This window comes from Podarcis vaucheri (assembly GCF_965113315.1).
Source record: "Podarcis vaucheri genome assembly, chromosome: 5".
Taxonomy (NCBI): domain Eukaryota; kingdom Metazoa; phylum Chordata; class Lepidosauria; order Squamata; family Lacertidae; genus Podarcis; species Podarcis vaucheri.
In genome coordinates, this window is record NC_138763.1 from 86,213,521 (window position 1) to 86,241,366 (window position 27,846).

The 27,846-nt window shown below is 41.6% G+C and overlaps 1 protein-coding gene and 1 long non-coding RNA gene across 17 annotated transcripts in view; one reads left to right on the forward strand and one right to left on the reverse strand.

The window, feature by feature from the left end:
* KCNMA1 (potassium calcium-activated channel subfamily M alpha 1) overlaps positions 1–27,846 on the forward strand; it is a 562,063-nt gene that overhangs the window by 371,122 nt on the left and 163,095 nt on the right. For all 15 annotated transcript variants that reach the window (XM_082225122.1, XM_082225124.1, XM_082225123.1 and 12 more), the window contains exons 11-15: positions 2,962–3,067; positions 4,633–4,715; positions 8,833–8,902; positions 10,303–10,458; positions 23,245–23,354. In XM_082225122.1, coding sequence (XP_082081248.1) covers positions 2,962–3,067; positions 4,633–4,715; positions 8,833–8,902; positions 10,303–10,458; positions 23,245–23,354 — 525 coding nt within the window. The remainder of the gene's footprint in view (positions 1–2,961; positions 3,068–4,632; positions 4,716–8,832; positions 8,903–10,302; positions 10,459–23,244; positions 23,355–27,846) is intronic.
* On the reverse strand, positions 2,644–26,216 carry LOC309533640. Of its 2 annotated transcripts, none has more exons than XR_014220369.1 (3): positions 25,980–26,216; positions 21,068–21,158; positions 2,644–2,787 (listed from the first exon to the last, which is right to left on the reverse strand). It is a non-coding gene; the product is annotated as an uncharacterized lncRNA (long non-coding RNA). The 2 variants fall into 2 exon arrangements; XR_014220370.1 differs by lacking the exon at positions 25,980–26,216 and adding an exon at positions 24,543–24,800.

Here is a 27,846-nt window from a genome sequence, read left to right on the forward strand (position 1 = left end):
CCCCCACTTCTTAAAAATAACTATAAATATTATAATGCTTATTAAAGAGGAAATCATTCAATGTAAGAAAACATGATTATGGCCTCAAATATACTCTATAGCTTGTCATCCTATAACTCCCAAGACTTGGAACCAAAAATTCATCACTCTGTACCATGAAGTCAAAAAAAAACAGTCCAGCCCTAGTCATTAACAAGAGGATGACCACAAAAGGTTTTATATATTTTGCATGTATGGAAGGAATGTCAAAATTCAATCAACAGATGCAAAACTGGCTCAAATTAGTTTGTCATTCCTTATTTCAGATTATGAATTGGCCCCGGTAGTAATGCTTGAATGCATTATGAATCCAAGCATAAATTTCCCTGAGAAGTTATTCTGCAACTCGGAATGTAAAATGAGATTTTGCACATGTACAGAATGGTTGTTGGGTTTTTTTTAGCATAAGTCTACTTTTTGTCCATGTCTTGGAAACTAATCATTGCTCCGACGGTGCTAAACCAACAGGCTGCCTGGCTCTTAAATAACATTTTGGGGAAGTGCAGGGAATTGCTGGGGTGCTAGAAACAATAAGCTGTACAGTCTCTAAGACCATCTGGCAAAGCACCAGAAATCGTCCCAACTCAAATAACTTCTGGCTTAAATAAGAACCTGTTACATGCCCTCTGTTAGCCCTTCCCCCAGGTACTATTGTTTTGATATTTGGGGCTTAGGTTGAGGCTGAAACAATCTTCTGAAAAAATAAATTTTAAATGCAAATTGGATACTTCTGTGGAGAGCAGGTTCATACATGCATGATTTCTCTATATTACTGTATATAAAAATGGCTGGCAATTGAATATAAGAACAGCAGAAGCATTGTACTTGAGATGATGCATTATGCTATTCAAGTTCTGTCTCTGGCTGTATCCAGCTTTGCAAGTCAATCCACAAGTTTCTAGTCCACAATATTTCTTACTAGCCCACTTGCATACACTTAAAGGTAAAGGGACCCCTGACCATTAGGTCCAGTCATGACCGACTCTGGGGTTGCGGCACTCATCTCGCTTTATTGGCCAAGGGAGCCGGCGTACAGCTTCCAGGTTGTGTGGCCAGCATGACTAAGCCGCTTCTGGTGAACCAGAGCAGCGCACGGAAATGCCATTTACCTTCCCGCTGGAGCGGTACCTATTTATCTACTTGCACTCTGATGTGCTTTCGAACTGCTAGGTTGGCAGGAGCAGGAACCGAGCAATGGGAGCTCACGCCGTCACGGGGATTCGAACCGCCAACTTTTTGATCGGCAAGTCCTAGGCTCTGTGGTTTAACCCACAGCGCCACCCGTGTCCCCTTGCTTACACTTACTTAATGTTCAATCATATATGGTATTGATAGATAGGAAGGCTTCCTTCCTTCCTTCCTTCCTTCCTTCCTTCCTTCCTTCCTTCCTTCCTTCCTTCCTTCCTTTCTTCCTTCCTTCTTTCCTTCCTTCCTTCCTTCCTCTCTTCCAGTCTATGAAAGTGTCTCTTCCTGGTTCCCTGCTTGGAGGCTATCCATGATTGCCACAGGTGGTTAGATGGGTAACTAACTATTTACAAACTTCCAGAGAGGCAGAAGTGTTCCTCTCTTGCAAATATTAATGACTATGAAACAATACACACATAAAAAAGAGAGCCTGGATCTCAGATTCTCTAGACAGATTTTAATAATTCCCCATAAATGTCCTTGCCAATAGTCATGAATGCTCTAAAGTAGTTGCTGTTTGTCATGATCCTGCCATTACAATCAAATCCAACATCAGATCTGACATGTCTTCCAGAACTGACAGGGTTGTTGTTTTTCCTTTTCCTTTTTTTCAAAGCTGCTTGTAAGGCAGTTTTGACCTTTCTCTTATCAGTTAAATGCTGGGAGCAATTTTGAAACGAGTGATATCAGTGCCCTTAACAGCAGGCTACATTAAACGGGGTATAATTATCTGAGAAGTGTGGGATAAAGCAAAGTGCAAATGGCACAGTGGTGCTTTTTTTTTTTTTAAAGAGATTAGCTCAGTTCTCATGTAAGATTAAGCCAAACTTTGGCTTGGCACAAAGGAGAAAATATCTGAGCACTTAGGAGAAGGATCATGGCCGTTGTCTCAAACTGGGCTCATGGTTTATATTTCCCAGAGAAATCACAAGCAGTAAGCCATTACACAACCCACGTAGGAGTAACGCCACATGCTAAACCAAACCATGGCTAAGCTCACAGCAAGAGGAGCCAAACTACCCTGATATTCTCACTGGGAGTCCATTTGATTGCTCAAGTCATGCAAAGTCACAGTTTGCTTAGTATGATCACTGTGTTACTCAAAGTGGGGAATGACTATAGAAAGGATCGCCTCAAAGCTCTGAGCATTTTAGGTTGTTCCCGTCTAGCAAGTCACCAAGGATGGCAAAGTGGAAATGGTGAGGCATTAGAGTTTCCAACTTTTGCATAAGACAGTGCTGACACCTAAAACTGTGTGTTTCAGCATAGGTAGATTGTCTCCTGTCTCGTGCTTTAAAAAAGGGGATCTAAATGCAAAGTGAGGGCATCCACAGTAACTCTCCAAATGATTGGAATTGGCCTCCTGATGAAATAAATAGTATGGACGGTCTCTTGTCCTCTGACGAAACCATCTTAAAAAAAAAAAAGCTTTTTATAGAATGTAGGGAAATTACAATGACAACAATGCATATATTCTTCTTCTCCTATTCTTCTTTCTTTTTTAATGTTTCTGTTCTGATGACTTGCCAGATTGGACCAGTAAAATTATGGATTGTTGACAACCTTAGTAGAGATAGAAAGGAAGAGAAAATTAGAACATAAACCACTCATGGTTCCTACAGAATTGACTCCATACCTATTAAATAATTTTGTAAAATTAAGAAAAAAAACAGGAGTAATGCTCACAAACTGACTTTATTCTGCTTGTTTTGTTTTGTCCTTTCTTTTTCAATTTAGTATCTCCCCTAACCTTGAGTTGGAAGCTCTTTTTAAACGACACTTCACTCAGGTGGAATTTTTTCAGGGTTCAGTTCTCAATCCGCATGACCTGGCTAGAGTAAAGGTATTTGTTTCCTTCCTTTTTTTCTACCCTGCTGTTTGGTGTCTGCATTTAACTAAGGGTCCTGCTGTATAGTTACAGTTATTTTCTTTCCAGGTGGAAATATGGGATGTCTAGTTTTGTGAGGAAGGCAAGAAAATCTTAGCATCTTTACCAAACTAAACTACAGTTCCCATGATCCTTTGGGAATAGCAATGGGAGTAAAAGTGATACTGGGTTGTAGTACAGATACAACCTCGAAACAATCTGTTGGTTATTCCAAATTCAGAGGGGATCGAAAGGAACCTTTCAATTAATTATCAGCAGGAAAAGAGGCGGGGGACTTGATGTGCTTGTAAACTAGCAGATCGGGTATAAAAGGTGTGAAAGCATTTGTTATTTTCAGAATGGGTGGTGACTCCCCGCCCCCCCATGGAATAACATCAAAATATGCCTGCAGATGCCCACAGTTGAGGCAGTGTCTGAGCCAGGATGTCAATGTGAGAGGAAGCTATGGAAGCTAAAACTCTGATTGCATAGAGTTCCAGCTCCCATGGAAACCTTCATGCATAGAGGTCTGAATGTATAGATTTCCTCAGCTGTCACATCCACGTCTAATATATGGATGTCGGAGGTGAGACCAACAACACGACCCTGCTGCTTCTTTCTGTGTGTGGATTCTCTTAATGCAGATAATTTGTGAAGGAGGATCCCGTACCTCATCTATTAAAAGGCTCAGGGTTTGATGTTATGTTACCCGTTCTTTTCAGTTGCTTTCACTCCTTGGGGGTTTTCTGTTGAGGCAACTGCATTTTCACACTTTCAACCGTAGATCATCCTGGCCTGCAATAGTTTGAAAGTCCCTCTATCCCTGGACTTTTCACAACTCTTCTTCCAATTTGTGAAAACCTCAAAGAGGGTTCTTCTACCTCTCCCCACAGCCATGGATAAGTGTTACCCCTCCCTGCTTCCTCCCACCTGTGTTTATGGAGTTTACATCATTGGCAGAAGTGACTTGCGTGGTGGGGCAGGACCACAACACTAGCTTCCTGGCAGTGGTGTTGCTGTCGTGCACCAAGAGTGGGAGTTGCATTGGCATTTGTGCCCAATGTGTCCACACAGACCTCCCCACCATCTCTTGGTTAACGGCAGTGACACTCCTACAGTTAAATTGGTGTTGTGGCTCCACCTCACTAAGCAAGCAGTTTCTAATCCTCAGGAGTCTTCCACTTTCTGGAATGCTGTTATTGTGGAAAGGCCAGGCTTTTGAGGCCTAGTCTCCTCTGCGTGAGACAATATGGTGTTAAGAATGGATAGTGGAGGACTAGAGATACCCTCCTTGGTTGGCCACTGTGAGAACAGGATGCTGGACTAGATCAGCCTTTGGACTGATCCAGAAAGCTCTTCTTATGTGACTCATGTAGCTCATGGCATGGTACACCCCACACACACACACACACACACACACACACACGATTCCACAGTCTAGTGCTGGAATGAGGAGATGCCATGAAAGCCGATAAGGGTTGGAGAAAATTATTGTAAACATCAGGTTGCTCTTTATGTTTGTTTTCTTCTTTGGTGTCCAGATAGAGTCAGCAGACGCGTGCCTAATCCTTGCCAACAAATACTGCGCTGACCCAGATGCTGAAGATGCCTCCAATATTATGAGGTAATTTAGAAGAGGACATTTTGATTCAGTTTTACTCCATGAAACAAAGAAACATAGAAAGAACGGAACCAGGCCTATGGCCTATTATTGGGCAAGCGAGGCAACTGCCTCAGACAGCAAATGCTGAGGAGGAGGAGTCGGAGTCCCTCCTGCTGTTCCCTTCCATGCCCCTTTGACCATTCCTCTCCCTTGAAGGACAGAGCTATGTTTGCTACGTGGCATGTCCTGCACCCCTCCCACCTAAATTAGCCGACCGCCTCATGCCTGGTGGAGGGCTTAGAGGTAAGATTCGACTGTTAGTCCAGTCAGCTTCTGCATGTTGAATGAAGCTTCTTGCCCGCCTCAGGCAGCAAAATCTCAGAGAAGAAACACTGGGCCATGAACGCAGATCTCATACTGTTTCCTTTTATATTTTCAACCTGTTTCTGAGCTCTCGGGATACGTTGGGTTAAAAGTGAGGATAATGATGGTGTTTCTCATAGCATCCTCTTCCTCTCTCTCCTTTTCAGGAATTTGTTTGTTTGTTTGTTTCATAAAATTTATGTACCGCTTGATTGGAGGAAAAAGCCACAAAGCAGTTTACAAAAAATAGATAACCTTATCACTAAAAAAAAAAAAATCGGTACCATAATTAAAAAAACAAAACAAAACCTACAACAGAGTATGCTAAAACAAATTAAAAATCATAAAGCTTTCTAAACATCTTGGTAGGCTTGTCTAAATAAGAATGTCTTCCGCAGATGCTGAACAAAATTCATCGAAGGCGCCAGCCTGATAGCAAAAGGCAGGGAAAAAGTGTCAGTGCTGCCACACTAAACAATTGAGTTTTTATATAGAAAAATGGGAACTGGGCAGAACAGGAACTGCTCAGATTCCAAGTCCAACACCCTAGGCAGGAAATGCTGAGACATTCCTCTCCCTTTCCCTCTCAACATTTCATTCACTGAGGCTGCATGCTCCCAAATCTAGCACCTTGCCATAGGATCACACTGTTAAAATCTACCCTTCCCTCACAAGTATCTTAGCTAATATGGTTGCAGTTAGTTGCCTTCATTATTGCTATCACACATTTCTAGAATCTATAATGCTCCCACTAAGTGATTCCTTCAGCATATCATAAAAATTCCACATAGACTCTTGGGAGATGCATCATTTGTGTGGTAAGCAAATCTCCCTGTCATATGAGTCTTGTAAGAAGGGGTTTTTTTAAAATTCAGAATCCAGCTAGCTATGTAACAATCTGACTGGTTGGGGACATGTAACACCAGTCTCCTTCCCATAGGAAGTTAGTTCCTCCTTGCTTCTAACCTGTTGGATTTAAGCTTTATTCACAACTGAAAAATACAGCTCCCAATCTAGGTGGTACTGAATTTTAAAGAAAAAAAATGTTATGGTTCATCTCAATGGCAGAAAGGTAGCAAAGCAATCACAAATGCAGGGTTATAATAAGACAGCTTTCCTTATTATTTGCATTGTGCTCATACAGATCTTATTTAATGGAACCAATCTGCCCCTTTTTTAAAAAAAAAAAACCCCACAACAACACTAAAATGTCAGAGTGCCATTAAAAATGAACTAATGCAGTGAATTGGCCCATGTTCAGAACCAATTTTATTGGGCTGTCACACACACACATGCTGCAAAATGAAGGCAGAGCTATGAGAAGCAGTTTAAATTCAAGGAGCGCTGCATGGGGTGGTGCCCATTCTTCTTTATTTTATTTTTTCCTGAGTGCCATTTTGAGAGGAAGTTCTTAAGGCAGCAGTACAATAAGTAAGAGCAGCTGCTGTTCTGATGGGGCTTGCATAGGACTCTTGTAAGAGCCCCAGTGTTGAAACCAACTGAGGTTGAATAGCAGCGGTGTGTCACCCATAATGGCAACAACAGCTCTGGGAATTGAACCCAGAATCTCAAGGTTGTGAGCTAGGATATAGCCTAATAAGCTACATGGCACTGTGCTTTCTCAGGAGTCAGAGCCCTCTTCAGGAATAGGGGACTAAGAGTATGGAACTTCAAACCCTGAGGTTGGTAGGAGCCTCTGAATTCACCAGGTCTTGTATAAGTCCTATGTGTCTGGCCTTCTACCCTTGCCTCATCAACAAAATATATACATTGTGCTTATTGCGTTTCAGGCTCCAACCCCTACTCAAGCACTCGACCTCCAGAGACTGTGGGTCGGAGATCACAGTCTGGATTTGTGTATAGCCATATGTAGTTCTGGCATGGTGTGATTGATAGCTCATGCCTTCTCTTCTCCCACAAGGCAGTGTGGGGAGGTAAACCCCAGACCAGCTACAGAAGTACCACAGGTGCTTCCCTGTTCCTATTTGGGCAGTTTTGCAAATAACTTGATTAACAGCACCAACTAGGAAATAGGTGACCAAATACCTATGGCAGGGTTGGGGAACCAGCAGGGCACTCACTGAAAGTTGGCTTTGGTTTTACTGCTGGCTCACACTTCCCAGCAGAAAGCAAGCTTTGACTGTACCGCACACCAGTTGAAGCCTACTGGATCGAGTTTATCTACAGAAAGCAGGCTTTGGCTCTTAGGCCAAATCCATATTTGCTTTAAAGTACCATGCAGGGCTCTCTGCAAGCCTTGTGTGGTGCTTTGAAGTCCCAACTTTGGGATTTCAAAGTGTCCAATCATCTGACATAATTGACAGGTGGCTAGCCCCTCTCCCCTTTCAAATCTGACTTGCAAGACTAGGATCTGACAAGAACCTCTGTTACTACATATAGCAACAAAGTTGTGGAATATCCCTTTCTGTGCCCCCCCCCCCCAAAACCAACAACCCTGGCTTCTTTAATTTTCCAAAGGCACATTTTAATCTGGTGGGAGAACTCTTGCTTTGATTTTAAATTATATACATAGATTAAAGAGAAATCCAGATGCAGATTAGTGAGCTTTTAAATAGATTCCATGTGTTTAATTAAAAAAAAAAAGTTATTGGGTGAACAGAATCCTCCTGCGTATTTGCAGAACAAACGAGTTTGATTCAATAAAATTGAATGCTTAATTAAATGCTTCAGCTAAAAAAGAGTTTAAGAAGGAGAATTAAGAGTGGGATAAATATCTTTGCAAATTGCTTCTTGCTTGTCAGAGCAAGCTATGCAACCAATTTTGTCAAGTCCATGCTTGGCTGTGGAATATAGGAGCAATACATTCCCCTCCACTCCCAGTAGCTGACTGGAAATCTTCGCTTGCGGTATTGTTACCATAACATTTGTCTGTTTGGTGAAGGCTTTGGAGATCTATTTTGTGGGCGGGGAAAAGAAGCAAGGCAAGAGCATTCATATTCACTGCACCCCTTGGGAGCTGAACCACATTGTGAAATCATTCGTTCCTGTTCTGCCCTACATCTGAGACATTGTACCTTAGCCATTATCTGTACTGTCACAAAATGGTCAATTCAAGGACAGGTCACAAGTCTCCTCCCCCCACCCTTTGTTTGACAGGAGCTACTATTTGTTTTCCAATAAATGTAGTATTGTGTTGTGTCTTCCTGCTTTTTAATAAAGTGGATAGAATATGTATGGATTTTTAGCCAGAACCAGAGGTTCTGGCTTCACTTTAATCATGGAATATAAATTGTAATGTACAAAATGTATTATGGATGGTGTGTATAGAGAAACACCGTGTCGTATGAGTGACCCAGGCTAGTCAACAAGGGAATGGGGCCCAAACATATTGATTTATTTATTTTTGCTAACAATCTAGACACGACCCAACAGAGCAATAAGTTGTTACAATTCAGAGGCGCAGTGTTTGACCTGGAGCCCAGCAAGTTAGCAAGTTTGAATCTGAACTACACAGTCCTATAGAGTTTTATGCGTGGAAATGGTGGGCATAAAGTCCTGTGTTAACAGTTCACAGTAGGCTGTGCAACATTTGCCCCTTTTGATCAAACCCTGGTTTCATACCATGGTTTGGAGGGAGCCCTTAAGCCATAGTTTCCTGGTTTAGGCATTATGGAAAGCTGTATTTTAAGTAGCCACTGAAGTACATGAAGGAATTATTGAACTGAAAAATATGACATCCCATTTGGCCATGGAGTCATATTTGTGGAATTGCTGTTGAGTGAAAATAACAAATGTTGGTGTATTTTCTTTTCAGAGTAATTTCCATCAAGAATTATCATCCAAAAATAAGAATAATCACCCAGATGCTGCAGTATCACAACAAGGTAATAGAAAGTCTGTGGGATGCTCATCTCCAAACTTTCTCTTGTTAACACCTCACTCATAAGCCTCTCTTGTAAATTTCAGTAATGTGCAGGAAATTATGAATAAAGCTAATCTGTAACACAGTTACATTCTGATTAAGATACAGCCTTTAAGGGTGGTTACAGCCATTTTATTGCACATATTACCACCATCTACACTTAATAAGTGGTAAAATCATCCTCACCACTTGGCAGAATTCTCTGAATGACCAAGTTTACTCCAGGATTTCATCCCGAGGTTACTTGGTCATTAGTATGGGTTCTCTGCAACAGTCTAACCAGTTAAAGCTTGAGGGCCTTCTCGGTTGTGGCACCCTACCATCAGATGTCAAGGAAGATTTAGAAGATATCTGAAGGCAACCCTGCTTAGGGAAGTTTATAATGTTTGATGTTTTATCATGTTTTTAATATTCTGTTGGGAGCTGCACAGAGTGGCTGGGGAAACCCAGCCAGATGGGCAGAGTGTGTGTGTGTGTAGTAAAAAAACCAAGACAAAAGAGGTAACCAAGCTATTGGTTGAACTTTTTTTACTGCTAAGCGCTGTGCTGAGTGTTTCCACTCATCAGTTGTGAACGTGTGGTTAAATATGTGGCAAAATTGTAAGTACTTTTTAATGTGGTAAACCTTGATTTATCCAACTATGACAACACAGAGGATGAGACGTGAAGGGGCTGGAGCGGTACATTTCTGTTTTCCAACATTTCTCTGTGGGACAGCTAGTTGTACTAGCCAGCCAGAATATCATCCTCCTGGCCAGTTGCCTGTTAAAAGGACATCAACCAGCAATACCCTGGGTGTTCAGTGTTCTTTTTCTGTACAGTGGTACCTCGGGTTAAGTACTTAATTCGTTCCGGAGGTCCGTTCTTAACCTGAAACTGTTCTTAACCTGAAGACCACTTTAGCTAATGGGGCCTCCCGCTGCCGCCGCGCCACTGCTGCGCGATATCTGTTCTCATCCTGAAGCAAAGTTCTTAACCTGAGGTACTATTTCTGGGTTAGCGGAGTCTGTAACCGGAAGCGTCTGTCACCTGAAGCGTATGTAACCCGAGGTACCACTGTACCATCAATAAAATTCATTTCTTGTGCACAAAATATGACACTGTTTGAGCAGGACTCTGCATTCGGGGCCATTCTGCCCTTAGGGCAACTATTTTCAAATAAGAAAAGGCACTCTGCACATGCTCTGGTACACTCATTTATGAGTAGGGTAGAAGTGATTTTTTTAACCGAACAACTAGCAACCCTAGAGCAGTTGCCTGTTCCCCCCTCCTCTCCCCATCCTTTGTTAGCAAAATGCAGATGCAAATGTTTGGTTAGGGTGTTTTTTTCCTTTTTCTTTAACCTGTGTTTTTCCTTTGCAGGCCCATCTGCTAAATATCCCAAGCTGGAATTGGAAAGAAGGGGATGATGCAATATGCCTTGCAGAACTCAAGCTGGGCTTCATCGCCCAGAGCTGCCTGGCACCAGGCCTATCGACAATGCTGGCAAACCTCTTCTCCATGAGGTCATTTATAAAGGTAATGTCTCATCTTATTACAGGACATTAGCATGGGATTCAATTTGTCATGGGGCTGAGTAGAGTGCATGGCCTAAACTCAAAACAGAGAGAAATACATCAGTTCTGATGGTTAAAACATTAAACAACATATTCCAAAGGAAAATAAAACCCATAGCCTATTACAAATTGGGCAGTGGGCCAGGTTCCTTCAAAATTATGCTTTTGTTTTTGTTTGGCACATCCATGGGCATTAAAGATTGTTCAAAGTGCATTTTTAATACTTTATTTCTTTCAGATAAACCACATGTTTATCAATGTAGAAAGCCCCCACAGGTTTGTTTTTTAAATATATATATATATATATATATATATATATATATATATATATATACGCATATATAAAAAGTGATCTCTATCCAATCCATATGGCAACAAAGTGCCGAGAGGGAAAAAAAGACACAAAAGTTTTCCTTTCTTGGCTTCTCCACACACCCCATTTCCAACCCATCAAGTGGCCAATGGATCCCTTACCTCAAGTATAAAATACAGAACATGTGTCTGTACAAAAGCCCAAGTCTCCAACAATAATAATTCATTTATCCTCTTCAGTCAACGAGGCCCTCGAGGGTTACGTGAAAATAGTAATAAATTATAAAGCCCAATGATTCTCAAGCATTTGGAGGCGACTACAGTAGGGACTTCTCGGCTAAAACCCCACTAGTTCCCTCAGTGTTAATTTGCTCCCATTTGGTCTTTGGCTGCTCTCCCCGGATTGGGAACTTGGGCTGATTCATTTGGACAAACGGAATGCAAGGAAGCAGGACGGCAGTCATGAAAGAAAGGGGATGGAATGCTCAGCAAACATGGAGAAGCTGCCTAGAGCATAGCAGAGGTAGACAACCTTGTAGGGGCTGAGGGCCACATTCCAATGGAGGGAAGTGGCTGAGGGCTTCACACCTGTGGTGGCCAAGGCCAAAGTGAACAGGAAAACCCATTTTTCTCTTCCCCCACTTTCCTCTTTATTAATCCATTCTCCTCCCTCCTCTCTTTCTTTCCCTCCTTCCCTCTCTCATTCATCTGTTCACTCATTCTCTGTCACACATACATGGAGGCTTCCACAGCCCTAGACAATCAATTTTATTAAAGCTTTTCAACCTAATATACCATAAAATTCAAACTAAAGAGAATAATATATATCTATTTTTAAAAACCAATATAACAGGAAAACTAAAGAAAACTAAACTTAAACTAAAGGGGGGAGCAAAATACATTAATAATAATCCTCATATGATCCTCATAAAACACAAAATTATAAATATATCTATGTAGTGCTCAGTCACCATTTTATCTTAATCTCCACACACAGAGAGCTGAAATCTCCCACCTGGCAGACCTTCCTCTTCCTCAGTCTCCCACCCTAAATAGCGGTTATATACATAATTGGCAGAGAAGGAAACAGAAGTATCTCTTTTTAATCTTCCTGTTCTTTCTCTAACACTACAGATTTCTCAAAGCAGAGGTGAGGGAGGAAGTGGGGATATTTGGGCTGCAGCAGGTACCTCCAAAGGGCCACCTATGGATGGCCCTGATGTGATGTTTAGGAATGCCATAAATATATGTCCCCAAGACACACACACATAAACACACACACACACACACACACACACACACACACAGTATATCCTGTTTTGCAAACAGGAATGCTATTATATAGAATATTTGTTTGTTTTATGCTAGGATTGCTTTAAATTCCGTAAGTTAAGAAACGGGAGTCATTCCCAGAAGATTCTCACCAGGGAATTCATATTTTTCTCCTCTTTTGTTAAAATGAAAGTAGAAGGGCGAAATTATTGTTGGAGGAAAGTGACTTACAATTCTGGTATTAAACAGAGTTGGAGATAGTAAACAGAAGGAAGCCATTTTGGACCAATCTGAAACCGAAGATAATTCTGTTGGCGAAGAAGTTCAGCATCATTCTGAAGTACCAAAATAATCAGATACTGGGGGAAGGAAGCAGGAGAGTAATACTGGGAGAACCCTGAAGTGCATATGTGCCCTTTGAAATCCCCACCCCACCTCACTTTGCACCTCTCCTTCTCAAATCACTGAAAATAACTGGATATTTTTTCATGGGAGATAATTTTTTTCATGAAATGCATCCTCTGCACCTCACTTCTGCCCTTTTCAGTTCAGGGGGCAGAGAGAAAAAGTCACAAAGAAAGTAGAAAATATGCTCACGAGCGTATGGGTATCACGTATTCCAAAGGGGAAGCTAACAAAAGAGGTGCATCTATCTACATGCCACCACAATTCCAAAGTTTATCAGATTTATTTGTGCACATATATTTTGTTGGACCTCAATCTCATCCTGACCCAGCCCCTCTTCCACAAAGTCCAGCGCTTTGTTCTCAGGCTGCACACACTCTACGTGGGGCTACCTTTGAAGGTGACCCGGAAACTACAACTAATCCAGAATGCGGCAGCTAGACTGGTGACTGGGAGCGGCCGCCGAGACCACATAACACCGGTCTTGAAAGACCTACATTGGCTCCCAGTACGTTTCCGAGCACAATTCAAAGTGTTGGTGCTGACCTTTAAAGCCCTAAACGGCCTCGGTTCAGTATATCTGAAGGAGCGTCTCCACCCCCATCATTCAGCCCGGACGCTGAGGTCCAGCGCCGAGGGCCTTCTGGCGGTTCCCTCATTGCGAGAAGCAAAGCTACAGGGAACCAGGCAGAGGGCCTTCTCGGTAGTGGCGCCCGCCCTGTGGAACGCCCTTCCAGCAGATGTCAAAGCGATAAACAACTACCTGACATTCAGAAGATATCTGAAGGCAGCCCTGTTCAGGGAAGTTTTTAATGCGTGACATTTTAGTGTATTTTTGGTCTTTGTTGGAAGCCGCCCAGAGTGGCTGGGGAAACCCAGCCAGATGGGCAGGGTACAAATAATTTATGATGATGATGATGATGATGATGATGCAACAAAGTGATAAAACATGCAGCACAGTTACTGTTGGTGGTGGTTGTGCTCCTGGGTTCTGCTCAGTGCCAATTCCCTGTCCTGTTCTGCATTTGTTTCAAACCTCCTGGCCTTACTCTGGATTCTTATCAGGTTTTTGTTTTTGTTTTTTTTTAAAAAAAGCCTGTGGGTTTTTGGGTTTTGTTTTGTTTTTAAAGGCGCCCGGCAGCAGTCAAGAATGTGATTACAATCACGAACAGGACCACAAAAACAAGAAGCAAATTTTTTTAGCATTGAAGCTTGCATGCGTTACCTCTTGATTTTGCTGGCGGAGTGCGTAGCCTCCACCCTGCTCCAGCTCTGTGGAGATAGGGGAATGGCGAGGTAGTCTCAGTTTGCTCCCAGGCCATATAGAAAATGCTTCAGGTAAATAACTTTAGTGGAAATATACAATGTTAGAAGCTTGCCAGCAAAATCTGAGCAGAAGTCCTGTCATTTTTGGAAAAATAGATTGAAGTGGAGAGTTTCTACCCCCCCCCTCGCAAGCCTGATTGCAAAGCAGGATAATACATCATAAATGTTTGATCCATCACTGACAACGGTGCATGATCAGTGGTGACATTGCACATACTTAACTGATTATGGCTTAACTTTGCAGCCAAATTATTTGTCTAAACTCTCCACAGTAAAACAAACTTAGAAAACCAAAAATGCTATTTTGCATCTGAATATTTTTCTTTTGCTTTTTTTTTTTAAAAAAGCGGCATTCTTCATATGGAAACTCTTATTTTGCATCTAACCTGGCCAAAGGAAAACAAAGCCAAGACAACCAAAGTACATAACATTCAATTGTGCATGATCTGAGCAATTTCTGAAAATACTTAGTGTATGTATGTGTACACACACACACACACACACACACAGAGTTAGTAATGTGGATTTTAATAGCAAAAGAAGAAATAATTAAAGCAGAAGTAATTTATAGGATGTACCCATATCAGAGTTATATTACTGGTAAAATAATAAAATACTGATGAGTACATAAATATGTACATATACTCAGGAATAGACAGAATTGTTGCTGTATGCAGAAATAGTATAGCAAATTAAATGCTTATCTACACTTACGTTCTGCCCCTTTCAGGCAGAGGTTTGCACGTTAACGCTCTGTGTCTTTTTCTTTTGTTTTGCTTTGTTTGTTTGCTGCCTTGCTCTGAGCTTTCCCCACGAAAATCCACTCTTTAAAGCCAAATTGGAGCAAATGTCAGTTCGGGAGTTCCACGGGTTGACGTTTGTGCTGATTGAGCTTTAAATAGCAGGTTTTTGTGGGGAAAGCTCCATAGGGCCCCCCTCAAAAAAGGTGCTTGGATACAGAACAAGTGCGGGAAAGAATGTGTGGTGGGGGGTAGCCTGTTCGGTGCCAACTGTGAGGTTCTGGAACCTCCACATTGCTTAGCTGGCTTCACATGTCATATCAGCTGTGCAGGTCAGAATGCCCATTGTTGGGTCATCAACAATCAGGCATCATCTACCAGTGCCTGTGCACTGACAGGGGGCCCATTGCCAGCCCCTGGACCTTCCTGGCTCTTCTGCTACTGGTCCACCATTCGCATTTGCCCTTTTGAGCGAGAAATCGGTGACAGGAGAATAGTCCTTGATAGCCAGGGTAAGTGAATGGGCAGCAGTGACCATCTCAGTGAGGAGGTAGATGAACTCAGGGAGAGAGCCATGCAAATTCTGGGGGAAGCGCTGCAGGCAAGTTCCTGCACATGAATGAGCCCACATGAATGGCAGTTAAGGCCATGTGTGCTGCAACTCATGGCCACATTGAACAGCTGCACTCCCAAGGTGTTGGAGTTAACAAAATCATTATCTTCTGAACTGCCCTGAGACCTTTTGATGAAGGGTGGTGTACAGTTCTACCTCAGGTTAAGAACTTAATTCGTTCTGGAGGTCCGTTCTTAACCTGAAGCTGTTCTTAACCCGAGGTAGCACTTTAGCTAATGGGGCCTCCCGCTACCGCTGCACTGCCTCCGCGCAATTTCTGTTCTCATCCTGAAGCAAAGTTCTTAACCTGAGGTACTATTTATGGGTTAGGGGAGTCTGTAACCTGAAGCATCTGTAACCCAAGGTACCACTGTATATATAAATGAATTAAATTTGATTGCAAGTTGCACCTCAAAAATACCTGCTCTGTCTGAACAAACATTTATCTCCTCTGTCCTCCAAAGGAAATTCACTATTGGAACTTCCTATTGTATTGGGAAGGGCCTGAGGATAGAAACCTGCCAAGGTGTTTAATTTCACAAGTGACAAGGATATGAAACACATCAGCTCCTTATAATGTGCACAGGCCAGATCTGTGTCTAGTCGTGCTCTGTACTTTGTACTCATCTTTTCCCTCTGAACTTTCTTGCCTTGCCCATGGTTTCACTTCATGCTGTTTCTCTGAGGTCCTAGATTCTCATGCCCTCTTTTCCCCTATGTGCATTTTTCTGCACACACACACTTTTAGTGTCATACTTTATTCCCGATTGTATCCTTTGGATCTGCTGCTTGCAGCTTGTTGTGTGTAATGAGAAAGCAATTCCACAATTATTCTCTGACTGTTCAAACTGAATCGACACCGATTCACTGTTCAAACCGAATCGAATTGAGGAGGGGTGGGTGGGAAGAGTTTTGTTTCTCTACCAGAACCTGATGTGGCTCATATTTTCCCTCAGAGGACAGCTGGTCAATAAAAGGGAACAATATCTGAACTGCTTGATGTATGTTAAAGGTAAAGGGACCCCTGACTGTTAGGTCCAGTCGTGACCGACTCTGGGGTTGCGGTGCTCATCTCGCTTTACTGGCCAAGGGAGCCGGCGTACAGCTTCCGGGTCATGTGGCCAGCATGACTAAGATGCTTCTGGCGAACAAGAGCAGCACACGGAAACGCCGTTTACCTTCCTGCAAGAGCGGTACCTATTTATCTACTTGCACTTTGAAGTGCTTTCGAACTGCTAGGTGGGCAGGAGCAGGGACCGAGCAATGGGAGCTCACCCTGACAGAGGCCCACGGATATGTGTGGTGGAGTTATCACTTTGAAGAAAGGAGGAGATAAGGACAGGGAGGGACTATGCACTGTTTGTAAGAAGGAAGGAGGCATGCTGTATACAGAGCGGGTTTGACGGGCTGAGGACTGGGCTAAGGGGGTGCTTGGCCTAGAGGTAGGGAAGAGAAACCTGTGGCCTTTCCAGTGATGCTAGACAAAAATCCCTGACCATGCTGCATGCGGCTGATGAGAGTTGGAGCCCACAGCTTTTGATAGCTGCAGGTCCACCACCTCTGTTCTAGAACTACCTGAGCTGCTCATCATCATCAACAACCTTTTATTCGACCGTCAGTCAGAAAAAAGTACATTTGTCAATACACAGTTAAAAGCTCCAAGAAGATTTTAGAACTTAGCCAACACTAAAATGGGCTAAACAGATAGCCCCATATCAATACAGTCAATTATAGTCTTGCGGCGCTTAAAAGCTAAAAAAAGAAATTTGGCCACCAAGGAAGGTATAGCTCTAGTGACGTTATTCAGCAAGTGTAAAACCTGGTTTTCTCCAGATAGGAAGCTAGATTGACATAGGAGTGGGTCTATAAAGTTTTGTCTAAGCTCTGCATAAGAAGGGCAAGTCAAGAGGATGTGTTTGGTGGACTCAACCACACCCATGGCACAATGACAGGTTCTCTGGGCGTATGGTACTCCCCTGTACCTTCCCCACAATATCACAGAGTCAAGGACATTTAATCTAGCCGCTGTAAGAAGTCTATGGTATTCCACATAGTGAATTTCTGCAAGGTAGGGGGCTGGTATGGTCCGATAAATCTGGTCCCCTAGGAACATCCCTGGTTTTACCTGGGCTATGTCCTCTTGTCTGGCAATGTCACTCAGTCTCCGGGAGATCACAGCTCTAGCTCGATTGTACGTCATAGACTCAAAGTAAAGGTGAGACAATCCGCAGGATTGAATCTCGTTAGTGACCTCCCTTTCCCACGATGATTGGAAATCGTCCCTCAATATCAGACAGGAAAATTGGCTTCCAGGTGGAAAAATCAAAACTCGAGACAGAACTGCTAGAACCCAATACTAAGAATTTGTCAAAAATGTATAACTTGCTGTTGAAATGGAACACACAAGATGAAATAGTTAAATCAGCTATGATTAAGTGGGCACAGGACATTGGTCATAATATTATGTCTGCTGACTGGGAAAGGTTGTGGAACACCGGAATTAAATTTACGGCATGTAGTGCCTTAAAGGAAAATGTGATGAAAATGGTATACAGGTGGTACATGACCCCAGTTAAGCTAGCAAAAATTTACCATTTGCCTGACAATAAATGCTGGAAATGTAAGGAAACTGAAGGTACTTTTTATCATCTTTGGTGGACATGCCCGAAGATTAAGGTCTTCTGGGAGATGATATATAATGAAATGAAAAAGGTATTTAAATATACCTTTCTTAAGAAACCAGAGGCCTTTCTCTTGGGCATTGTCGGCCAATTGGTGCAAAAAAAGGATAGAACTTTCTTTATGTATGCAACAACAGCAGCAAGAATACTGATCGCAAAGTATTGGAAGACACAAGATCTACCCACCGTGGAAGAATGGCAGATGAAAGTGATTGACTATATGACATTGGCGGAAATGACGAGCAGAATTCGAGACCAGGGAAAGGAGACTGCGGAAGAAGATTGGAAGAAATTCAAGATTTATCTTAAGGACTACTATAAACTTGATGAAGTTTAGAATGTCGAGACTCTATAGAGAGAAAGGGTTGCAGTAATATAAGATTAGAATTAGAAAGGACTATGACGAATTAGAGTTGGAAAAAACATTTATAAGTTGCTATAAAATTTGGACATGAGGATGCAGAAAGGGGAGGTATGGGGAAGTCCGAGGAAAGAAGTTTATGAAATGACATTATGAAATTATACTTGTTTGTTTGTTTGTTTTCTTTTTTGTGTTTGTCTGTTATAAAAACTTTTGTAAAACTAATAAAAAATATTATAAAAAAAAAGGAAATCGTCCCTCAATATCAAGGGGGCAATACCCATTGGTTTAAAACAAAGTTTGAGCCATAGCCAGAGCTTCGTATTCAAGGCCACATGCCGTAGAGCTTGCCAGCCGACCTCTAATCTCATAACCGCACCCGCTACCAAGGGGGGAATCCTAAGGATGGCTCTAAGGAATCGCGTTTGGATAGAATCCAATTTCAAAAAGTCCCTACGGGAGCCTAAAGAGATGCCCACCAAAAGAAGGGGGAGGACTTTCATTTGGAAGAGTCTCAAAGCTATCTTCACTGATTGAGCCTGATTCTTAGCATATAGGGATCTAATCTGGATGGCTGCTTTAGATGCGTTAGTTGTTATATAGTCTCTATGGGCCAGAAAAGACCTATTTGACCGTATTACTTGTCCCAGATATTTAAAGCAGTTAACCTGCTCTAAGGGGATCCCGTTCATTGACCATCGATGGAGTCTCGGTCGGGCAGAGAAGACCATGATCTTGGTCTTAGCATAGTTGGGTTGGAGCTCATGCTGATCACAGTATTCATGTAGAGCTTGCAACATTCTCCTCAGTCTAATAGGCGATCTGGCAAGAAGTGCGGCGTCATCCGCATACAGACGAACATTCAGAGATCAGCCTGCTAATTTGGGGGGGGGGTGGAAAGCATCATTGGCCATGTGAGTCACCAGTGAGTTAATGTAAAAATTAAACAATGCTGGGGCCAATAGACAACCCTGTCTTACCCCTCTAGTGGTGGTAACAGGGTTGGAAACTAGGCCTTTATTGTCTAGCCTGATTCTACCTGAGCTGCTGTTCCGTCAATAATTACATAGAAGTAGAACTGAGCTAGTTGTGGCTTATGATGTCACTGCTGCACTGTGACCTGACAACCCTGACCGGGCAACAGAAAGACAGGAAGCAGCAGAAAGACTAAGGGCTGAGTTTCACATATTAATATGAACTCATTCGCCAATTCTCAGCCTGCAGACTTTTAGCCCTGGCGAATTTACGACTGATTTGGTTAAAAGACAGAATGTAGGCTCCAGTGGTTGTCCTTGGATCTCCAAAAGTCTCATGAGACATCACCACGAAGTTTAACCGAACTGGAAAGGTTTATAAACAAAACATACATGCCTTGTGAAAAAGCACTTGGAGTACCGTGAGAAACAGACCTTCCCTTTCCTTTTATAAAGACACAATTCTGTCATTGAAGACACAAAGTCTATATTCCTTTAGCTCCATGACAGCTGATTTTCAGTACATGAGATCTTCAATCTCTGCACAACACGGGCTAATAAAGTTGAGCCAGCAACAATGGATTTCATTTCAGAGCACAGGTTTCAGCTGTAAAACCTTAAGTTTGTTTTGCCGAATAAACTATTCAGGCACTGGGTATAAATCTCTCTCTATTAAGTACTGAAGAGCCTAAGAAAATAGATGTGCTTGTTTCTTTCAGATATCATGTGCCGCAGAACCAGGCTTTATCGCCATTTCATTGTTGTTTCTGTGGATGTGCTAGCTGTTTTAGGGTTTGATAGTTGATATATTCCTCAAAGGTTTTCATGCACTTTGGAAGACGTATGACTTCAGCTTGTGAAATGACGAAGTTGAAAAAGCACTTCAGAGTAAAATTCAGCTTTAAAAAAAATATGACGGTATGGGACAGTTTTTATGTTTCTGATGGTGGTTTTGGTGATGAAAGTGAGTAACAATCCTTCAGAAATCTTTGTAATGCTAAACTAGTTGTTGCAGTTCCGTCCTTGGCAGGAAAAGCTACTCTGCTGGGCCTCTTGGAAGCACCAGCAGATACCACCATTTTTCTCCTGACCCAAAAGGTTTTGGAGAAAGGGAACATAGTGGTGGTTTTGATGGTTCACACAACCAGCTTGAGCAGCACTGTGCTCACTTTAAGAACATTAGAAGAGCCTTGCAGGATCAGACCAAAGGCCCATGCAGTCCTGCATCCTGTTTGCTCTCAAGCACTCAAACAAGGGTGCTTGCTTTTGTGAGTGTCCCTGCTTAAATGCTGACAGTATTCTAAGAATGGGGTCACCCAGGTCAAGCATCTCTCCTCCAAAAAGAATGTGGCTGTGGGTCCCACTTCACTGTAGTTGCCTTCCACACTGTCCTAGCAACATATATGAAATGATGAAACATTCTAGGACAGCATTTGCCAATCTGATGCCCACCAGATGTTTTGGACTATAACTCATTGTCATCCCATGTTGGCTGGGCTGCTGAGAGTTATAGTCTAAAACATCTGGGGGGCACCAGAATGGCAAATGCTGGTCTAGGAAGTGTGCACACCCCAATTTTTGGCCAGTGGCATGACCCCTCCCCTGATCCCACCCCCAAACCACCAGGACTACACTCGCCTTTTAGGAAAGGATTAGTGTTCTGCTCCAGCTGCAGTGGGATATGTTGTGCTGCAGCCTAAGCCAAGCTGTAAGTTCAAGGTATTAAAATGTGAGATAGTGGCAAGCAAGGCCAGTGTTACTCTGATGAACTCATATCAGTGACTAGAGCTGAAGGACCTGATCAGTGCATTGGAGGGAGCACAGTGGCCAGAATGGTGCCCATCATAAGTTGTTGGACTACAACTCCCATCATCCCTGACTACTGACCTTCCTGGCTTGTGGCTCATGGGTATTGTTGCCCAACATCATGTGGAGGGCATGATGTTCGCTATTCCTGGCGTTAGCTGTTCTGAGATATCTGAAGGAAGAGTGGGATATTCAGGTTGCATAATACAACAATAATCTTGACATCTCCCCGCTAAATACTAAAATAAAGAGTAGTGTAGTTAGCAGTAGGGTTTTAACCAGAAAATCAGTAAACTGTGTGCATCTTTTGTATAAATACTGTTTTAGAATTACTAAAAATTAAGTGGGGCTGAATGATCCAAGGAGAAATATGAAACTAGTTCTGTAAGGCCTTACAGCCTTACAGTTCATTGATTTAAATCAGGTTGTTTCGAAGTAAGTATTCATAGGATTGCAATCTATCTCCAATGATGCCCTTTTTTCCACCTACAAAGGTCAAACCAAATTGTCTCTATACAAGAGAATAAATTGTGGGGTTTTATTTCTGCAGATGCTTATGTATGTTACTGATTTTCTACTGCTAATCCATTATCAGTTCAGAGGAAAATGCTTGGGTTTTTTAATTTTACTATTTTAATTTACTATTTTAATTTTACTATTGGATTTTTTTTTTTTTTACTATTTTGCCTGGACCTTATTTTGATTTGTGCTCTACATGGTAATATGGCACTTCTATTCCTTGATTGCTATCTGTCTGACCCGTTTTGTAACCAATTACACACATGCATATCCACCACTCTGCTTTCTTTAGAACATGGAGCATTTCCCCGCCTATATTTGGACATGCCCGATCGTTGAAGCATTAGATTGAAATCGTTGAGCTGCTTCCCATAGCAAACAGTGCTCACTTTACAAGTGGTTTAGCTCTATGACCTGAAAGGCATTTGTATCTGTAGTAAGAAACCATCGTTGAAAGAGTCTTGTGTTTTGTGGAGACACACCGGCTATCACTGATGCTTTTCTGAAGCAGTTTGCCCTTGAACACGACAGTCAGATATAAGTCATTGCCTCAGGATGTTTTCAATTGATTACTGAATGGCTACAGAATTAATCTGGGTATCTTTCAGCGAGTTGCTCCAGTTCAGTGTTTTAATATCTTTGCTTGACTACTGCTGGATACATGCATTCATATTTCATTATAAGGAATTTATATGTCACATACATAACAGATAGATTATTATTGGTTGATTGTTTTTAATTTATTGTCTGCCGTTCACCCTAGGGTCCCAGGGTGGGTTACAGCCATTTAAAATGCAACATTAAAATAATATTTAAAATCTACAATTACAAAAAAAAAAATCAATGACAAAAAATAGGGTGGGTCTATAAAATATACACCTTGCACTGGATTAAAAAAAATCAGGAAAAGGGAGATAGATAAAACTGCTATAAATTGTTGTGCTGATTGAGATGTTTAATCTGAAACCAAGCTGGATTGGAGTTTGTTGGGGTCTCTGGCAGCCTCTGTTTACATCATGGATGTTGGGTAATATTATGTATATATAATTTGTATCGATTTATTGGTACCGTTTTTGCAGGTTTGCCATGGCCTTTGGCTAGAATAATAAAATTATATTCTTAATTATTATTATTATTATAAAAAACAGAAATACACACTGCTTACATGGCTTAGTCATTCCTTCATAAGACTCAACATCAATTTGCTGTTAAAAAATAATAAAAAATACATGGGTAATCCAAAAGGGGGCAGATAATATTTTCTTGTAGTAGAAAACTGAAATAGATGGAAATTTGTGTATATTTATATCTGTATCAATAGCTGGCAGCCCAATCCTAGGTTTGTTTGTTCAGGAATGCATCTAATTTTACTGGGAGAAAGCACTGTGTAATATTGTAGCCTTTGTATACAAGACACATCTGAATATTTTTCTCACTAAACTTTCCAAGTTCCTCCTGCAATTCATAGGACTTAGCTTACTTTAATCTAAGGCCATTGTTCTCCAAAAGTTGCCTATATTATTATTATTATTTTTCCTCCTTGCTGACAATTATAGAGAGAACATTCAATGGAAACTTAACAGACATAATTAATTGGTAAAGCAAATAACTGAGATACCATGTTTAATTACCTCAGAATTGATTTGTTTTTAATCACCTCCATTTGTTTTTGTGGAATGTGGTTGCAAATTCTAAAACCGTCTCTCCCCACCCCCTTTTTTCTCTCTTCTCCTTTCCAGATTGAGGAGGATACGTGGCAGAAATACTACTTGGAAGGAGTTTCTAATGAAATGTATACAGAGTATCTTTCTAGTGCCTTTGTCGGTTTGTCATTCCCTGCAGTTTGTGAGTAAGTATTTATGCAACCATTTATTTGTAAGCCGCCTTCTTCCTCTCAAACGGCACCAGAAGCTCCTTGTTCCAAACCCCAATACAGTTGTACCTTGGTTTTTGAACAGCTTAGTTCTTGCAAGGTTCTGGCTCCCGAACGCCACAAACCTGGAAGTGACTGTTCCTGTTTGCGAACTATTTTTGGAAGCCTGATGTCCGACAGGGCTTCTGTGGCTTCCCATTGGCTGGAGGAGCTTCCTGCAGCCAATCAGAAGCCGCGCTTCGGTTTCCGAACATTTTGGAAATCAAACGGACTTCTGGAGCGGGTTTCGTTCGACTTCCAAGGTACAGCTGTACCATGATTCATTGTTAATGCAATAGCATTGCAGGACATCTTCAAATACTAAGGTTTTTCCCCCATGTACTGTAAATGCATTTAGAATTAATGTGAAGTGGGGGTGGGTTTTTTGGAAACAGACTAACGGTAAAGGTAAAGGGACCCCTGACCATTAGGTCCAGTCATGACCGACTCTGGGGCTGCGGGGCTCATCTCACTTTACTGGCCAAGGGAGCCGGCGTACAACTTCCAGGTCATGTGGCCAGCATGACTAAGCCGCTACTGGTGAACCAGAGCAGCGCACAGAAATGCCGTTTACCTTCCTGCCAGAGCGGTACCTATTTATCTACTTGCACTTTGACGTGCTTTCGAACTGCTAGGTGGGCAGGAGCAGGGACTGAGCAACAGGAACTCACCCCGTCACAGGGATTCGAACCGCCCACCTTCTGATTGGCAAGTCCTAGGCTCTGTGGTTTAACCCACAGCGACTACTTGTGATCTATTTCTTAGAGCTATTTCCCAAGAAGTACGACATTGCACATTTTGTAGACATACCATGAAAGCACAGAAATTGGTATGAAATTCTGCTCCCCATTTTTGCTTTTTTAAAAAGGCAGGTATGTAGCTCCTATCGCTGTGAAAATGAGCTTGAAAGTGTCCATGCACATTTGTATGAGGCTTGTGAGCTGCATAGGATTTTCATGGGTCAGGTGGGGCTTGGGTTCCTTCATAACTCCCTAGCACCTCCTCCCATCAATAGCTGAAGCAGAATAAATTAAGTAAATCTAGGCAGAGGGGTATTATTTTGCAATATACACGCAGGTCGCAGAATCATTCTTTTATTTTTCCAGAATGCTGATATCTACTTACTTTAAGTCAAAGTACACAGAGGACTGGTTATACAGGATGGGATTACATGACACATTGCTTCCATTATGAACAATTATAAAAAACTGACCAAAACAAGAATAATTAGTGCCAACCTCAAGTTCAGGCTTATTTTAATTTTCATATAGGTACATTTCACAAAGAAGAGAGCTATGTTGACGGAGACATATTTAGGATACTGACATTTTCTAGGCTTTGCATTGCATATATTTTGGTACCTATAATACAGCTCGACCAAAATAATCATCTACAGAATAAAAACAGCCACATAAGCTGTTGTGCAAACACTTGGATGCTCTAGCAGGTAAATTCTATAGTGGATCTCATGCTTGCATAAGATATTGTACAAGGTCTTCTGCAAGCAGAACATCAGCCTTGGGTTTAATTTTAAACATGCAGCTATCTAGGTATAAATGTCTCTTCCATGAGTTTGTTCTGATTGTGGCTGGGCACTTACAGACTTCCATGAACTTGCAGACAAGCCTCCTGGTTTAATCAAAAGTAGGGGAATTTAACTGTTGAGTAGCTACAACCAGGTGACTGAGCTGTACACATGGTAAAAACGAAGGGTTATGATGGCAGGGGGTGGGGGGGAGAATTGTTTATAACAATTATGTCAATAGTTGTCTTGCATGCCAGAGAGTTTATTACTATACATCATTCACAATGCCTTCAATAAAAGTGACAAACTGCATCTGTCATCTCCATCATATAATATGTGCAGTGAAAAATTTCAGGATTGTCCAATACAGTAAATCAGCTTAACATGATTAGAACTGAACTTCATTAAAAGAGCCAAATACATTTCAACCAAAGACTTCCTCTGTGACTGTTCTTAAACTAATCTATGACCTCTTGATTCATATTAAGATACAAGAAATGGCCTCTAGCTAGTACAATAAACATAATGAATATAAACTTTATTGATTAATAATATACATACAGATACTATCAAGATATACAGTGGTACCTCAGGTTGCATACGCTTCAGGTTACATATGCTTCAGGTTACAGACTCTGCCAACCCAGAAAAAGTGCTTCAGGTTAAGAACTTTGCTTCGGGATGAGAACAGAAATAATGCTCCAGCGGCGCGGCAGCAGCAGGAGGCCCCATTAGCCAAAGTGGTGCTTCAGGTTAAGAACAGTTTCAGGTTAAGAATGGACCTCCGGAACGAATTAAGTACTTAACCAGAGATACCACTGTATACTGGAAGGCTTTGGTCAAAACTATTTTTGTGTTTTTAATGAAATTCAGTTAAATCAGTTTTTTGCTTTTCTTTTCCTTAAACGTAGTAAAGTTTAAACCATTAAGAAATATAACAGTGCTTAGCCAAACAAAGCCAACACCACATTGGTGAAACGTCATTGGAGATGTCAAAGATGATGACTTGTTTGTTTTTTTGGAGACACCCAACTTACCCTTTGATCCCAACGGGACAGTAGGTCTGGTGGTCAAATGACCAACTGATATTCAGATCCAGGGGGGCAAACATTGTGTGTGATGTCATAATGCCATAATGTCAAAGCTGTGTCATAATCAGGTTATCATAGAGGCAGATGTGAGGGCATCAGGCCATATGTGTGTGTTGGGAGCAGGAAGGAAGTACCCAGACTGAAAGGTGTTGCCTAAAATAGGTTGCTAGGAAGGAACCTGTTGTCATAGTAGGGTAAATAGGTAGAGGTGCGTATTTTGAGGGATCAGATTTTCATGGAGAGAAATTGAGGCTAGAACCCAAGGAAACAGTGAATTGAACATGTTATCAGTAATGGCTCATGTTCACAATAGTGGCTGGCTGCATAACCCTTAGGTAAGTTACATAACTGTTTTCCATTCTCCTCCTGTGTGCTCTTTATTGATCATAAGCAGTCAGGGTTGCCTCCGTCTGGCTATAGTAACAGCAGGGCCACACATAGTTTCTAGGCTTGAGCAGTTTGATCGTAGCATGCTGATTTTAGCTATGCTAGTGCTAACAGTTTGAATATGTAGCTCAAATCATGTTCTTACTTGCAATGAAAATAAAGCACCATCTATTTCACACTGCAAGTCTTCATTCCATTTAGCCTTCAACCTACACAGACTGTGACAAACTTTGGATAAAACATTTTTATTTCCACATAAAACTGTGTTTTTGTTTTTTCAAAATTAGTAAGATGTTTCAAATACATTTACATTTCTGATGATTTGGCCATATTATTATTTTTTTTAAAAAGAGGTGTTTAATTCCTGTATTACTAACTATTTCACTATGAGATACAGATTATCACATAGAAATCTAATTCATACATAATAAGGTTACCACATTTTTTCAGTGAATCCGGGGACACTTTTCAGCTTCAATGGATTTTGTATGAGGACTGATTTGTAAATCCGGGAACTGTCCCCGGGAAACGGGGATGTCTGGTAACCTTAAATTATACCATATATTTAAATTCTCATCACATAATCAAGTGAATCTCAGCAATAATATGAGGATTATAATTTTACTCTTTTTGGGGGGGGGGTTACTTCTGGACTCTTTAAGTTGCATGTTAACTTCATTTCCATGTAGCATCATTTCAGAGGCCTGATTCTTCCATTGTTATGAAGGGGCATGAAGATGTGAGGTATAGAAATACATAAAATGCTTTTCTACTCATCCTTTTTCTAATCACCCCTGCCAGTGTATAAAACTGATTTGTGAGTTTATGTGCTCACCATTAGCAGGGTTTGCAGTAGTTTGCAAAGCTTGGCGCTTGGCTTATTAACGTGGTGAGCAGTCCCCGTGGCTTCATATGAATCTGAACAGAAAATGTCACCTGCTAAACATAAAATCTGAAACGATTCTTGCAACATTTTGCAGTGCAGCTAATCATGCCCCAGTGGGCATGGTTCACGTGAAGCAAACCCACTGGGAGCAAAAGCTCAAAGCATTTTTCATTGTCAAGGCAGCTGTGCTTCCATATGGTTCTTGAAAACATGCCTACGCTATGCCTGTGTTCAGTCTACGGCTATCATTTGTACCAAGTGCTGAGGTAGAATCGATAAAGAAAGAGGCCTTTAATGAATTTTAGGAGCACCCCCAAAACATTGGCACGCTCCTGAAGTATTTGATTATCTGGAAACTTAATTATCTATTTTCTGATTTAAATTAAAGAGAGGCAGTAACTCAAACTTAACCAACATTTTAATGATAACATGATTCCTCACTTCGGGTTAATTAAAGCTCAGCGGCAATTAGGATGTGGTGTTGTATATCGCCAAGCTTGGAGCATGAATATTTTCATTACAGCAAGGAATTTGTGTTTT